General features: G+C 46.0%; 6 protein-coding genes across 6 annotated transcripts; 1 reads left to right on the top strand and 5 right to left on the bottom strand.

The window, feature by feature from the left end:
• Window positions 1-6: 6 nt before the first annotated feature.
• On the top strand, window positions 7-643 carry BBOV_III001910 (EF-hand domain pair family protein). The gene is made up of 2 exons (XM_001611276.2): window positions 7-144; window positions 252-643. The coding sequence occupies exons 1-2, from the start codon at window positions 27-29 to the stop codon at window positions 632-634; spliced, it is 501 nt and encodes a 166-aa protein (XP_001611326.1). The 5' UTR covers window positions 7-26; the 3' UTR covers window positions 635-643.
• On the bottom strand, window positions 512-2661 carry BBOV_III001900 (mRNA m6A methyltransferase (MT-A70) family protein). Its single transcript, XM_001611275.2, has 2 exons — window positions 811-2661; window positions 512-776 (listed from the first exon to the last, which is right to left on the bottom strand). Exons 1-2 carry the CDS (start codon window positions 2609-2611, stop codon window positions 652-654), a joined length of 1926 nt encoding a protein of 641 aa, XP_001611325.1. The 5' UTR covers window positions 2612-2661; the 3' UTR covers window positions 512-651.
• A 45-nt stretch (window positions 2662-2706) lies between these two features.
• Window positions 2707-3347, bottom strand: BBOV_III001890 (putative integral membrane protein). The gene has a single exon (XM_001611274.1). The coding sequence runs from the start codon at window positions 3320-3322 to the stop codon at window positions 2759-2761; it is 564 nt and encodes a 187-aa protein (XP_001611324.1). The 5' UTR covers window positions 3323-3347; the 3' UTR covers window positions 2707-2758.
• A 144-nt stretch (window positions 3348-3491) lies between these two features.
• Window positions 3492-8800, bottom strand: BBOV_III001880 (transcription elongation factor SPT6 family protein). The gene has a single exon (XM_001611273.2). It carries the CDS (start codon window positions 8718-8720, stop codon window positions 3552-3554), a length of 5169 nt encoding a protein of 1722 aa, XP_001611323.1. The 5' UTR covers window positions 8721-8800; the 3' UTR covers window positions 3492-3551.
• A 350-nt stretch (window positions 8801-9150) lies between these two features.
• Window positions 9151-9571, bottom strand: BBOV_III001870 (RNA recognition motif domain containing protein). Its single transcript, XM_001611272.2, has 3 exons — window positions 9514-9571; window positions 9287-9478; window positions 9151-9252 (listed from the first exon to the last, which is right to left on the bottom strand). The coding sequence occupies exons 1-3, from the start codon at window positions 9539-9541 to the stop codon at window positions 9176-9178; spliced, it is 297 nt and encodes a 98-aa protein (XP_001611322.1). The 5' UTR covers window positions 9542-9571; the 3' UTR covers window positions 9151-9175.
• Window positions 9572-9676: 105 nt separating this feature from the next.
• On the bottom strand, window positions 9677-13100 carry BBOV_III001860 (uncharacterized protein). The gene has a single exon (XM_001611271.2). The coding sequence runs from the start codon at window positions 13038-13040 to the stop codon at window positions 9717-9719; it is 3324 nt and encodes a 1107-aa protein (XP_001611321.1). The 5' UTR covers window positions 13041-13100; the 3' UTR covers window positions 9677-9716.
• Window positions 13101-13219: the final 119 nt, after the last annotated feature.

Below are 13219 nucleotides of genomic sequence, written 5' to 3'. Positions count from 1 at the left end.
GGAAAAACGGTTTCAAACGCTGTAAAATGGCGTACAACCGTCGCGAATATGGCGACGTTGGCTCCAGCGGTCACACGGGTCTTACTGACGACGAGGTGTATGAGATGCAGGAGGCATTTAATCTTTTTGACACCAATGGTACCGGTATGTTTCTTCGGTGTTCTAGTATACATATAACATGTAAAATGCATTTTAAATGAGTAATACATGTAATGGTTCCGTTTAGCGATTCATTTAACCAAATGTTACAGGCACTATTGACCCTCGTGAGATAAAGTGCGCCATGCAGAGCCTGGGCATTGACAAGAAGAATCCTATGGTATTTCAGATAATATCTGACCTTGAGAAGAGCGGTTCCACTCAAATTAGTTTTAGTGATTTTCTGGACTCCATTACCTTGAAGCTTGGTAACCGTGACAGCAAGGAGGGCATTAGGCGTATATTTAACTTATTTGATCATGACAACAGTGGCACCATATCATTTAAGAATTTGAAGAAGGTGGCAAACGAGTTGGGTGAATTCATATCGGATGAGGAATTGCGTGACATGATCAACAGATCGGATTCCAATGGTGATGGCCTTTTGTCCTTCGACGACTTCTACAATGTAATGGCGAAACGTCCATTACCATAGAGGCCTGATATACTATTTTAATCTTGTTTTTGATTACTTTCTTCTGTTGTTTCCTGTGTGTTATTATCGGACTGTGCCAAGTGTGCTTCATAACGTTTCTTTATTTCTGGGTGTGTCAGTTTATATCCATCCAGTTGGTTACCTGGTACTTAGTTGATATACTCAATATAGCTTACCTAGTGTAATCCAGTTATTACGTACATTGTGGCTACGTCCGAATATTTCTAACTTGAGTGACCCTGGTGCCACTCGTTCTATTAGTCCATATATTTCATCTGGCTTCCTCGACGTTTCTCGTACTTCTGATACCAGCACATCGCAATCCACAAACCTGTTGATCACGGGGTTGCCCTTGATTCCTATTAGGCAGTGCTCCTTGGAGTGGTTAATCCAGTGACCCGTGCGGCCAGTTCGTATGATCCGTTGCAGCTGGTTAGTCTTGACCCATACAATCTCATCCAGTTGTCTATATCCCCAAGTTTCCATGCACTCACGACCCACTTCTAGCGTACGACCGGTGACCCATAGGAACAGCAGCCCTTCATTTTGTATGTTCTGCACTTTTAAATGCTTCATCTCGGAATCCTTCATTGTTCCGTATGGCAGGTCCATGTGTATATCCCATGGCGGGTCTGCCATGACTACTGATACGAACGGGTTGAATATGGAGAAATCTAACTTCCGTACATCGCAGCATATCCACTGTCCTTTGGACACCAGGTCAACTGGTGGTCTCGGTAAAATTTCACTCTCCACTTGGTAGTGAACAAACCTACATGTTTCTATATGTCGGCATGTATCCAAATATGAACAATCACCAAGCTGAACCATTGTGTTGGGTAATATGATCCGTTTAAAGTGTATTTTTTTACAGATATGTGCCATTGGATTCTGCATTCTACAGTCAGCCTTGGTGCTGAATGCGCATATATCCCTGAATCCACTTTGTTCATGTAGTTGAAAGTGCGATAGTCTTGTAACATCCCGGGCTGTATTTTGGTGAATGACCTTATATAGCCCATCTAGATCGTATGACTGTGCCGTACCTGTTGGTACTAAATCACCTGAAGTAGCAGTGTCATTTTCTAGGGTGCCCTCCTCTGGCGCTCTAGGCTCCGGGATGGCTGTTTCGCTCTTGGGTACACCTTCCTCATGGGTAGCATCCACTTGGTCATTAGTGTTGTAATACGATTCCATTACGTCATCACCCAAGTCTACTACACGTCGCTTCTTCCGGTTCTTTATGATAAGTCGCCTCAGTTGCAGCATTTTCACCCCGGTGACACACAACACGTTGTCGAGCAGCTCAAGTTGCACCATTGGGTTAAACACATCAAATTCCTTGAAAGATTCATCGTGTGCTACTGGTAACGATTTGAAGTACTGATCCAAGGAACTGGACAGTTCATTGTTGACACTACTGATAGTAGCTTCCCCTGGGTCGCTTCGATCCTCAATGTCAATGAATCCCTGATCATCATCCAATTCAGTTGCATCATGTAGTCCAATTGGGTCAGCAGTTTTCGATGACCCTGATCCCATCGACAAGTGGCGCAGTACATGGCACATGTTGCTCATTGTACAAACTGTGTTGAACCTTAGTCTGTGCGGTCCCTGGTATGTTTGAGCTATGGCTCTTCGCATTTCATATATGTTCATAGGGAGCATGTTGTCATCTTTATATGTCAATAGATAGCAACTGATGACGAATATAAGATCTAAGGTCGTGAATACGGGTAGTAGTGCTGTCTTATCAATGAATGCCTGTTCCTCCTTAAGCTTCTTAACGGCTGCTGACTTATCACGCACATCACTTGCTCCACGTCGACTAGCCTTTGGCTTCCATGCGGCATGACGGTCAATAACACTGTCTTTAGCTCGTTTGGCAGTGCTCTCATTGCGGCGCGCTTCCCTTGTGTTGCGCGCCGCTTCTCGCCGCCGTGACGGGGACCTTGACCTGGAAGATCGCCTACCCATGGCACTTTAAAATATAATCTACAGTATATGCGTTCATAAAAGTGAGAATGTGCATCTATGTATAGGGACTATCCAGGGATGGACATGGAAGCAATCATGGGGGACTACAATATTAATTTTACAGATGTTTTTTAGTACCTAGATGATCTATTCGTCATCACCGTCTTCCTCTTCGGCGCGTGCCCACTTGGCAAAGACGTTGTGCTTGTTGTTTACGATAAGTCGGTATACCGAGGCATATAGTATGAAAGCCAATAGGAAGTTAAACATGATATAATTCGATATATCAACCCAGAGTCTGCCTCCAATACCTCCCCATTCTTCGTTGTCCATGATAGTGACCCATTGGTTAATCTTCGGGTCATACGAATGCTTCGGTACTCCGGCAAATGCCATACGCATGTAGCATATGTTCCATCTCAGTTGTCGTGTGTAAAGCATGATTTTAGTCTTTACTCTGAATAGTTTCCTACGCGCGCTCCAGTATATTGGACTTCCACCTTGAGGTGGTTTTACTTCCTTGATTACATACGGCGCGTAAAGCTTGACGGCGCCGGCATCAGACCCAGATACTGCATCACGTCCGCTAACGGCATTGGTAGATATACTGCGCACACCTATTTTAGGCCTACACTGACCTAGTGAAGGCGCCACTCGGGACACGGCGGCACGAAGCGACGCGGCCGCGCCGAAAGCCCCAATGTGAAACATTATATAAGTATAATATAAAATGTACTTTTATTATACTGTATACATATACTGTGATTGATAGTTCCACTGGTGACGTGCCCTACCTACCAGCTGACCCACATTAACCATGTGTCAGATCACCATGTTGATTATTATAGCTATAGAAAATGTCTTAATATATTATCAAGTGTCTATGCTACCTTGGATCTATATACTCATGTAGCATGCCATACAGATTATTACTACATCCTTAATAATGGTTATCGCCATGTCCTTTACGCATCATAGCTGCCTTTTCTTGGTTATATAGCTCACGCTGCCGATTTCTACTCCAGTATCCTACTTGTTTCCACCATTTGATTAGTGCTGAGAGTGACCTTTCATGGTGCGTCCATAACTTGAAGCTACGGTGGTCTACGTAAATCGAATCTTGTAAACTACGTCCATTGTGGTTCAACTCCATACCTGGTGGTAGTACCAGTAAAGTAAACTTCAGTGGATGGTATCTTTGCTGTGATCCCTTTTGATGCATTGGATTAGGTGGCAGTATAGCCCAAGCAATTCCATCGGGGCGCATGGCACTTTCCTGTATTAAATCACGCTCCGCCTTTGCTATATCCGTTGTATGTTTATACTTTGGGTGCATGTATATTTCCTCTAGATTTAGCTTCAAGGTCTCGCAGAATTGCGCTATGATTTGATCGATTGAGCCGTACTTCTGGTTAAGTAGGATCAATTCTTTCCCTAGTTCCCCGGGTACACGCTGGTTCCGCTCGTATATAACGAATGTTGCGCAGTTAAAGGGGTCCGCGCACGTTTTAATAACTAGGTTCAGTCGATCCCATTCACTCATAGGGCATATACAGCACTCCCCAATCGCTATTTCAGGCTGCTTCAGGAACGCCACAATCTTGTTTAACGGCCACATGCGGTAGCTTGGGTGCCTAATAACACGTCTGTAGTGTATTTTATGTTTCTCGGTATACTCATTCAGCATAGGCTTCTTGGAGTGATTCACATCAAACTGGACCAGGGGCGATAAATAATCCTCTTTAATACCAAGTTCCTGTTTAATATCGTCAAACAGATCCAGTAGGAGATACCTCCTCTGCTGCCCCGTTAGTACTACCTCCACACTGTACCTGCAATGCCCATGGTCATAATTGGGATGGTAATCCACTGCCACTACACGTGCGCTAATAGTGGTACCCCGTAGCTGTATACTGCGATTTTGGTCCTTTGACATGCGATACACATCATCACTGAAGCTGCGGTAGTCCGCCACGGTGGCCTTGAGGTCAAATGGCAGCACTGTTGCGCGTATACTCGTTTCGAACACCTCATCCAGGCGGCACATCACATGTGAGCCCTTACGGAGTAGCCTGGGCTCAATCTGCAGTGCCAGGCAAAACTCCTGGTCCCTCTTGAGATCCTGTAGCGTAGCTCTATAATCCCGGAACGGCGCCTGCAGCTCGCGCTTAACGAATAGCAGATACGGCAGCATGCGTGGCATATTACGCTTCTCTAGTAGAAGGCCACTATATGCCTCGAGATCTAGGTCATCTAATTTATCTGGATGGTTAAAAATCTCCTGTATTGCCTCTTCACCGTTGAGTTCATCATCCACTGAATCGGTGCAGAGCTTCTCTGCTGTGTAGTAGCACTCTGCTGGGTGCAACCTAGTTGTATCCAATATATCCATGGCTTCATTCTGGTTAATCCGTATAAAGGAGGCGCAATTATAGAATACAAGATCACCCAGGCCACGTAGCGACGCATTACCGCTACGCAGCTGGCCTCTGGTCCCGATAGTGGCAATCTTCAACTGCCGCAGGACATCAATGGCCTTCCTGGGGCCGAGTCCAGCAACAAACTGCAAAGTGGCCTCCATGTGTTTGGACGTCCTAATGCGATTAATATCCACACCGCAGTCACATACTACTTGGATCAGTGTGGCTTCTAAGTACTCCTGGAGCTTCTCCTGGCTGATTAGGTGTTGCAGTGGGTGTAGGCTAAGTTTAAGCAACAGATTATTCCCCTTGTTGTTCCATAGGTTAATCGTTTCCGAAACTGGGTCCATGTAGAACCGGCCCATGGACACACATAGATCTAGGTAACTTCCATCCTTTATCATCCCGCGCCGTAGGCGTGGTACCTCGATATCAACCTTTTTGAGATGCAGGGTCCCATTGATATGTGGTAACATGTATACAGACAGTCTATGGTACAGTAACATGCCGGCCGTGTTTGCCATGCCAATTAGCGCCTCAGATACTCGGTACGTATTGATCAAGTCAATAACGAGATCTATATCAACCATGATCTCTTTAAATAGCGGATTAGAAGGCGTGCAGTTACGCGTTGACACCTGGTTCCCAACAAGGTTATGCAACCTTTTGTAATCCTTGTGCTCACCAAACTCGTTGACAACCACTGCGTGGACGACGTTACCAGGTTCTTCCACGGCCATGGTCAATATATTATCTCTATTGCCAGGGGCAATATCTAATTTATACTGCAGCATACGCTGGCTGTGCAACAGTACCCATGTTTGTGCATTTCGCTGGAGCTCATCACGAATTTCCATTCTAAATTTGGGTATTAGCTCCACGTTCAGGAGCCTCCCTAGTATATCCCTCTGTATATGTCTCCATATACTATATGTTGGTACATTACTAGGGCAGTATGCGATTGCAAGTTGGTCAACTAGATTACGCCTCCAGTGCTTATCACGTTCCTCGGAGTCCTTAAGTAGCATTTCTTCTTTTTCCAGTATCGACTTCTGCTCGCCCATGCGTGCTCTATAGCTTTCATTGACCATTGGGTTACCGCTGTAGGTAACCACTTTATACCGCTCGTACCAATCTGCAAACCTATCTGAAAAATCATCAGCTTGCCATGGTGGCACCTCATTTGCGCATAACGGATGTATAGTGCATTTAATCACACCCTCCTTCTCTAGCTGCATTAATCGTAGATACATCTCGGGCAGCTCAGTGTCTTTACGTCGTTCGTCAAGAAACTGGCGGCGGTCATCTCGACTGCCGCCATCCTTTGGGTATGCATAGTGCACCTGGCGGTATGTCATCAATTCGCGTAACGGGAACCGATAGAGCCTACGGTGTATCCACGTAGGATCCGCTACATCGACGTCAGCTTCACCTTTCGGTGTTGTCGTCGAGGTGATGCAGCAGTATTTCCGATAGTACTCCCGCAGAAGCCTGCGGACTGTTATGTTATTAGCCAGTAGCTTGGTGTGGTAGTTAACCAGTGCGATATACAGCCGTTTACCACCGTTGTACGGCGGTTTGCAATACTGGGCACACATATCCTCCACCTGCTGGTCCTCACTGCCTTCTATAATCGAGGGTGCGTCTAGCATACCCACAGCACCCATGGCATTCCACTGCTCGCGTACTTTATCCGGTTGTACACGCAAATCATGGGACCCTAGGACTATACACGATTCAAGTATACTGGCAAACTGCTGTGCATCTGGTATGTAGCCCTGCCAATGCTCGTGGAACCCATGCTTCTCTATTGTATCCAATAGATGCATGTCAACAGACCTCTTCTTGGTACTACGTGTTTGCTTCTTTGGTTGCACTTCAAGTGCCTCCATATCACCAGTTACTTCATCTATTTTTTGGTCATCTAGGTATTCATCCAATTCGTCGTCTTTTAATTCAGACTCATCCATTTCTATGAGTTCGTTATGCTCATTTCCAGTAACTGGATTAGCCTCTACATCCATGTCGGTATCCACATCACTTCCAGAGGACGACTTCGGCGATTCATGGGTATCCTCAATATCGTACCTCGGTGGCAGTATCTGTGGTTTTGGGGTATCGAGTGATTCGTCTAGATCAACATTCTCAAATGGCGAATTGGTAACTGACAGTGGCGAGTCAATGTCAGTATTAGGCGACTTGTGATGCTCCGGGTTGTCCATGGTCTCTAGGATGGCGGTACCAAAGGTAAAGTCACCAAATACATCGTCTTCATCAATGTCGTCCTCTATTTCATCTTCTGGATTCGTGGAATCGACATCATGCTGCGGCACGGGGGTGTTGTCAACAGGTTCGTCCTCATCGGACTCTACATACAAGGCTTTGCGATGGTGATACCTCAAGTGTGAGTTGACGTCATTGAGATCATCCATACTATTGAAGTGTAGCGAGTAGTAGAGGACATCATTTGGCAGAAGCTCGTAACCTATTCTGTCAATCGAGTCCTTGATGGTGTCCGACAGCGTTTTCAACTTGATCCATTCCGCATCAAGGTGGTATATTCGCCACACCATCTCGTCACTTAAGGGTGGGCATATTAGGTGTCGTTTATGATACAGTATAAAAGGGACTTCCCAACGTTCATTCAGTAGCCAGTGCAACACCATCTCACACTTCTCTCTGGTATCATCCTCTGGCGATATATCGGACACCGGATAGGTACCATGGAATGCATCCTTATAGGCACCAGCAATACGATCCGGAGACAGATCATCCGGGAATTCAGCCAATAATCTACGCTTCATCCATTGTGATTCATCACGTAAATCTTCAGGTTCAGTTTTTCTTGGCCTGTTAATGTACCGTAAATAAAGCCGTTCGGGCTCGTCAATCTCCCGGATACCCTCATCATCCTTTGTCATGTACTCCATGGCAAGTTCATCGGGGTCTATCAGGTTTTCCAGGGTTACTTCCTGGGATGGTACTTCGGGGTCCTCATTCTCATAGTCTGAGCCCGCATCCTCTTCCACCTTACTGACGCTAGAGCGTTCATTCTTCAGTATTTGTACCACCAAACTGACATCCCCGAAGCACTCAGCAACTGTAGCCCAGTTATCCGATAAATCCAAATCGCCTTGATCGCCATATTCATCTTCAAGCCAGTTATCAAAATCCTCTTGGTCCTTAGTGGACGACGACCCCTTCTTGAGTCGACGCAACTGCTTCCGGTTATCCTCGTCGTCCTCGTTACTTCTATTAGCACCCATGTTTTCCGCTATAAGCGCTAGATCATCATCATCCAAGACATTCGGCTCGTACTCCACATCGGAAGCATCTGATTCCTCCGACACCTCGTCGTCGTCCACCTTATCGACGATGAATCCTTTCATCTCGTCTGGTATTTCAAAACCAATTTCAGGCTCATCATCCTCTTCGGAATCAGATTCCTTATCACCAGGTGGTAAACCATCATCTTCACTCTCTTCGGCCATGGTATCTAAATACTTGGCTCGGGGTGAACGTTCACCTTGGCCTTTCCGTTGTGCCTTCGTTAAGGCATCAGGATCCCTGGACTTGAAGGCGGCTTTTAGGGCGTCGAACCGCTGGGCGCGTTCAGCGTTACTCGGGGAAATCGACCTCCCGCGCTTTTGCCGAAGTAACTCGGGATCCTTCTCCACAGGGTCCGCCATTACTAGGCACAGAGTGAACAAACATATGGCTACCCCGCCAGTTGATCAATATGAACCTACACCTTTAACCTGCATAATATATGAGTCAATATTGCAGTGGATGTGGCCTTTGAATTGAATTTGTGTAATATAAACCGTTGACCTTCCATAGTCACGCCACCACAACCCGGTGGCTAACATGATTCACACATGTAGTTACTTTTAAGCTAGGATTGACAAAATAGTTCTATGTAGTTATTCGGTGTATATCCACCTAGGAAAAACTACTCCATAACACCGTAGAGAATAGATTGTAGCTACATACTGCAGCAGTGTCTTCTCTAAATGAACACTAAAAATAAATAAAGCGATATTAGTGTTGGCAAATATGTCCTTTCAGTACTTAGCGCTATGTAAGCATAGGAATATATATGTTACATCCACCTAGATATTGCGATATTGCGCTATAATGTACTTCACTGATTGGAGCCCACATCCTTGAATGCCCATGCCACGGCCACCTCTTGGCCTAATATTTGGTGTCCATTCATTTCTGTAGTTCTATGTATTGCTTTAATGGTACTCACCTGTAATGGCGCTGCGCGCCTCCTGTTGTTCACTGAACTCTATAAAGGCGTAGCCCTTAGCATATCCGCTACGTCGGTCCATGTTTAGGTGTATACTTGTAATTTGGCCAAAGCCCTCGAAGGCGTCACGAATATCTTCCTCCTGGGCTTCGGGGTGTACCCCGGTGACAATTATCACCCATCCGCCAATAGCTGTTTATAATGCAGCAGGACTACCACAAACCTACTTTTAATCGGAACTTCTTCGTTATCCATGTTCTAAAAATTAGACATACCAGTTACATCACGGCTTTGGTCAGACCCGATATGTGCCCAGTGTGTATGGAAGGCTAATTAGTTTAGTCAACATAGACATAATAACACTGTTACCATTATAGTACCCCAATGTATATAGTAATACAACACATTCAATGTTAATTATAGGGACTTTTCATTTCAAATGGCCCTTTAGTAACATCGGTATCTCCGGGCAAACGTGGCCATACATAATAGTTGGCATGTATAGCACTGGTACAACCTCTGAGGTTAGTGGCAGGTATCCAGCTACTTTCAGTGCCATGATCCAACGTTTGAAATTGAATTCCTTCTTGAAATCTATCTTTATCACTTTCTTGATGTCCATTTTAGATATGAATTTAATACACATATTAGATACTTCCGCGGTATAATTCAACCGCTCCAGCTCCAATTGCGGCTCCTTATCGAATTTAGACCTGAATACAGCTATCAGACCCGCCTTGGCATAGACGAACGGTAACTGGATGACTTTATTCTTTTCCTTTGATACATCCTTTATATACCCATGTTTATGTAGACCCTGTTTCACCAATTCGTAATCCGACATCATGGTTATAATGAAATCAAATCGCTCCTCGGTCTTGCAGTTGCGGTTAACATATACCCGCAAGCGCCGGTGTACCTCAGTTAACTCGACATGAATTTCACTACGCTTCATTGTCAACAGCGGATTAGCCTGTGTAGGGTTGGCATAGAGTAATATGGAATCTGGTAATACCTGGAACGACCGGCGTTCCTTGGAGTCGTTCTTCTGCAACTTCACTGCGAATATATACTGCTTCATCATATCGGCATTCTTGGGTTTCGCCGGCCCCTTGATGAATCCGGCGAAACCGAGGGCAAACTTCCAATTACGGAACTCCTTGGGCTTGGTGCAATCCAGTTCCATTCGTATGGATTTATCCTTGGTATGTTCCAGGATGATAAACCGCTTGTCCTCCTGGATTGTTACGGTAGTATCCTGCCGGAGGTAGGTAACTATCGGCGGCTTAGTGGTATCCACAAAGAGCTGTATGCGGTCCTTGGAGACCACGCATACCTCAAAGTGCACCTCCTCCTTCTCCTGTTGCTTGAACCCACGTGACTCCAACTCGTTGATGAAGTTCTGCAGTGCTTCAACGGTGCTGAAGTTAAGTAGACAGAATTCCTCTGACCCAGACGAAAGCGAGACGTCGTTAGTTTCCTTGTTAACACGGTAGTAACCCAGTTTATTGTCGATAATGATCTCGTCGTCCTGGCCATTGTAGAGGACTAGCTTTGTATCCACGAATTCATAACCCTTGCTGCGAGTACGATCTTGGGATGCCGCAGGCATCAATTCACTTGGACCTGCATCACCTTCAGGTGCTACTTCAGCTTGCGGAGCCCCGATAGACGATGCCATGGAATCATGATGCTCAGGTGCAGTCGCTGCAACTGAGAATTCCCTGTACTTTGTATTCTGCACTATCCTCAAGAGCCGCTTTTCATTGCTCGAGTCTATGCCCTTCACGAATATAACCCTGCGGTTATCGGGGATGAATGCGAATATGTGCTGCGCGGGCACGAAGTAGAAGTTAGTAGGGCCTCCATTAAACAACGTGGCCGTTGGGGCCACTACGTGCTCCACGAAGTTGCAATCCTTGTGCGTGGCGTCACATACACGCATGGCAAATGTGGACATAGATGGCATCACCAAGGGTACCGACGACAGTTGCGGTCCCAGCATGATAATGGAACCAGTACTGTGATCCAGTAAGCAGAGCCGCTCCATGGGATCGGTGATCACGTGGACATCAGAGATGTAACGGCGTACTCCCTCGAGGTCACTAGGGCAGTCTGCTGATAGACTGGACTCAGTAACTGACACCGCTGCGATATCATTGGGCCAACTGAAATCTGGAGGCACCCAACTTAGGTCAGCCTGCGAAAATATGGAAAACCTGGTGTGCTCAGTAACGAATCCGGCATACTGCAGGGCATAGTGCAGACGATTGAATATATCACGGTTCGGCGCGCGTAGTACATGGATGCTCATATCGTTTGTGTGGATACAGAATTCATTCAAATCGTCTGCTTTCTTGACGCCAACAACAGATCGCAGTGGTATCTTGATGACCTCCGTTGAGCTTGAATCCTGGTCATCGCGACGTAGGGTTAACATGGACTCGTCAATATCAACCTGCATCTCATTTTCCATGTCGTTACATGAGTAAACCACGGATAGACTGAAGCAGTCGGTACAGCGCGATTTACCGAAGGAACTCCGATTCATCATATCCATGATCTTCTCATACATCTCACGCAACTCAGTGGATGACCTCATGCCATAGGCAGCGTACAACGATCTGTTTTCAATAGATTCCTCCATGCTAGGCTGCCTGCTAATGGGCTTCGGCTCCTTAGCTTGCTTAGCAAGCTGCATGAATATCGACCTGATTTGCAACATTTGCTTTTGGGCCAATACCATGTAGTCGTTAGGCTTGCTACTGCCACGCAACTTCTCCAGTTGGTGGTTCAACCGCTTGATATCCATGCTTTGGGATTCCGTCAATCGCTTGTATGACTGCAGGTCGTTCTCCAGCTGGGCGATGCACTTGCTACTGGCCTTTAGACGCTCGTGCTGCGCTGCACAGGATTGAGTGGTAGCAGCCACCTCTCCACTGGAGTTCCTAGTATTTATCTTGGAATCCAATAGACTCAAGCCACTGATTTCACGGTTTAAACGGTCAATTTCATTTGATAGTACCCGGTTCTTCTCACGTAAATCGCTGTTGTCTATAGGAAGCTGGGTTAGCTTCTCCTGCGCCTCGGATAACTCCAACTCGCGCTTTGAAAGGTCGTGCGATAGAAAGTTGACCTGTTTCTTAAGCGACTCAGATTCTGCCATGTCCATTTCGTATCGTTTGGACAGCACTTCAAACTCGGTTACCACCTTCTGCATCTCCTGGCGCAAGTTCAAGTTATCGTCAACCTGACGCTGCAGCTCCTGCTTGTACATGTCAGTGGTCTGGGTCAAGGCAGTGTTGAATTTAGCAACAGCTGCCTCCAGGGCATTTATCCTGTCACGCTGGTATTCAATGACTGCCTCGGCATGCCGGAGGACGTTATTACGCTCACTCTTTTTTAAGGCAGAGGATTTCACAGAGCTGTCTGACATTTGGGATGCGGCGGGTGAGTTGCGGTCGAGATCCCTGCTGTACAGTCGGTGTGACAGCGTACCTGATAGTTCAGGTGTAACAAACTCCCTGCTACCTTCATGGCGAGGACTTTTGGATATAACACCAGGGGTCTTCGGCGAGCTGCTCTGGCCCTCCAGCAGTGTGCGTAACTTGCTCAAGACACTGAGTTGGTCATTGTCAGAGGATATACTGCGAGTTGGTGACACTAGCTGGCAACCACGGTTCTCAAGATCAACCTCCATCAACAGGTTATCGACAGCACTGCCAAAATGATCGGTACCATCCTTGTCAAACATTATGACCTAACTATACAATGTGTACACAAGTGTATTGTTGGATAATGTGTGACCTAAGGGGTAACCAACTAGATACACATTAAAGTAATAAAAGCAGAGATGAATTAAAATAACATATTGGAGCTAATATAAACAGATTTGATGTGATAGTGCTGTTGTAGCCACTAGTATAGTGTCTA

The sequence above is a fragment of the Babesia bovis genome, chromosome 3 (genome assembly GCF_000165395.2).
Source record: "Babesia bovis T2Bo chromosome 3, whole genome shotgun sequence".
NCBI classification, from domain to species: Eukaryota; Apicomplexa; class Aconoidasida; order Piroplasmida; family Babesiidae; genus Babesia; species Babesia bovis.
The sequence above is the reverse complement of the archived record's forward strand: the minus strand, read 5'-3'. Positions and strand labels throughout refer to the sequence as shown.

Coding starts and splice junctions, on each gene's coding strand:
- BBOV_III001910 (XM_001611276.2), top strand. CDS start 27: ATGGCGTACAACCGTCGCGAATATGGCGACGTTGGCTCCAGCGGTCAC. Junction 145..251: donor TTTTGACACCAATGGTACCG/GTATGTTTCTTC, acceptor CAAATGTTACAG/GCACTATTGACCCTCGTGAG.
- BBOV_III001900 (XM_001611275.2), bottom strand. CDS start 2,611: ATGGGTAGGCGATCTTCCAGGTCAAGGTCCCCGTCACGGCGGCGAGAA. Junction 777..810: donor TAATAACTGGATTACACTAG/GTAAGCTATATT, acceptor ACTAAGTACCAG/GTAACCAACTGGATGGATAT.
- BBOV_III001890 (XM_001611274.1), bottom strand. CDS start 3,322: ATGTTTCACATTGGGGCTTTCGGCGCGGCCGCGTCGCTTCGTGCCGCC.
- BBOV_III001880 (XM_001611273.2), bottom strand. CDS start 8,720: ATGGCGGACCCTGTGGAGAAGGATCCCGAGTTACTTCGGCAAAAGCGC.
- BBOV_III001870 (XM_001611272.2), bottom strand. CDS start 9,541: ATGGATAACGAAGAAGTTCCGATTAAAA. Junction 9,479..9,513: donor CGAAGAAGTTCCGATTAAAA/GTAGGTTTGTGG, acceptor CATTATAAACAG/CTATTGGCGGATGGGTGATA. Junction 9,253..9,286: donor GGCGCGCAGCGCCATTACAG/GTGAGTACCATT, acceptor ATAGAACTACAG/AAATGAATGGACACCAAATA.
- BBOV_III001860 (XM_001611271.2), bottom strand. CDS start 13,040: ATGTTTGACAAGGATGGTACCGATCATTTTGGCAGTGCTGTCGATAAC.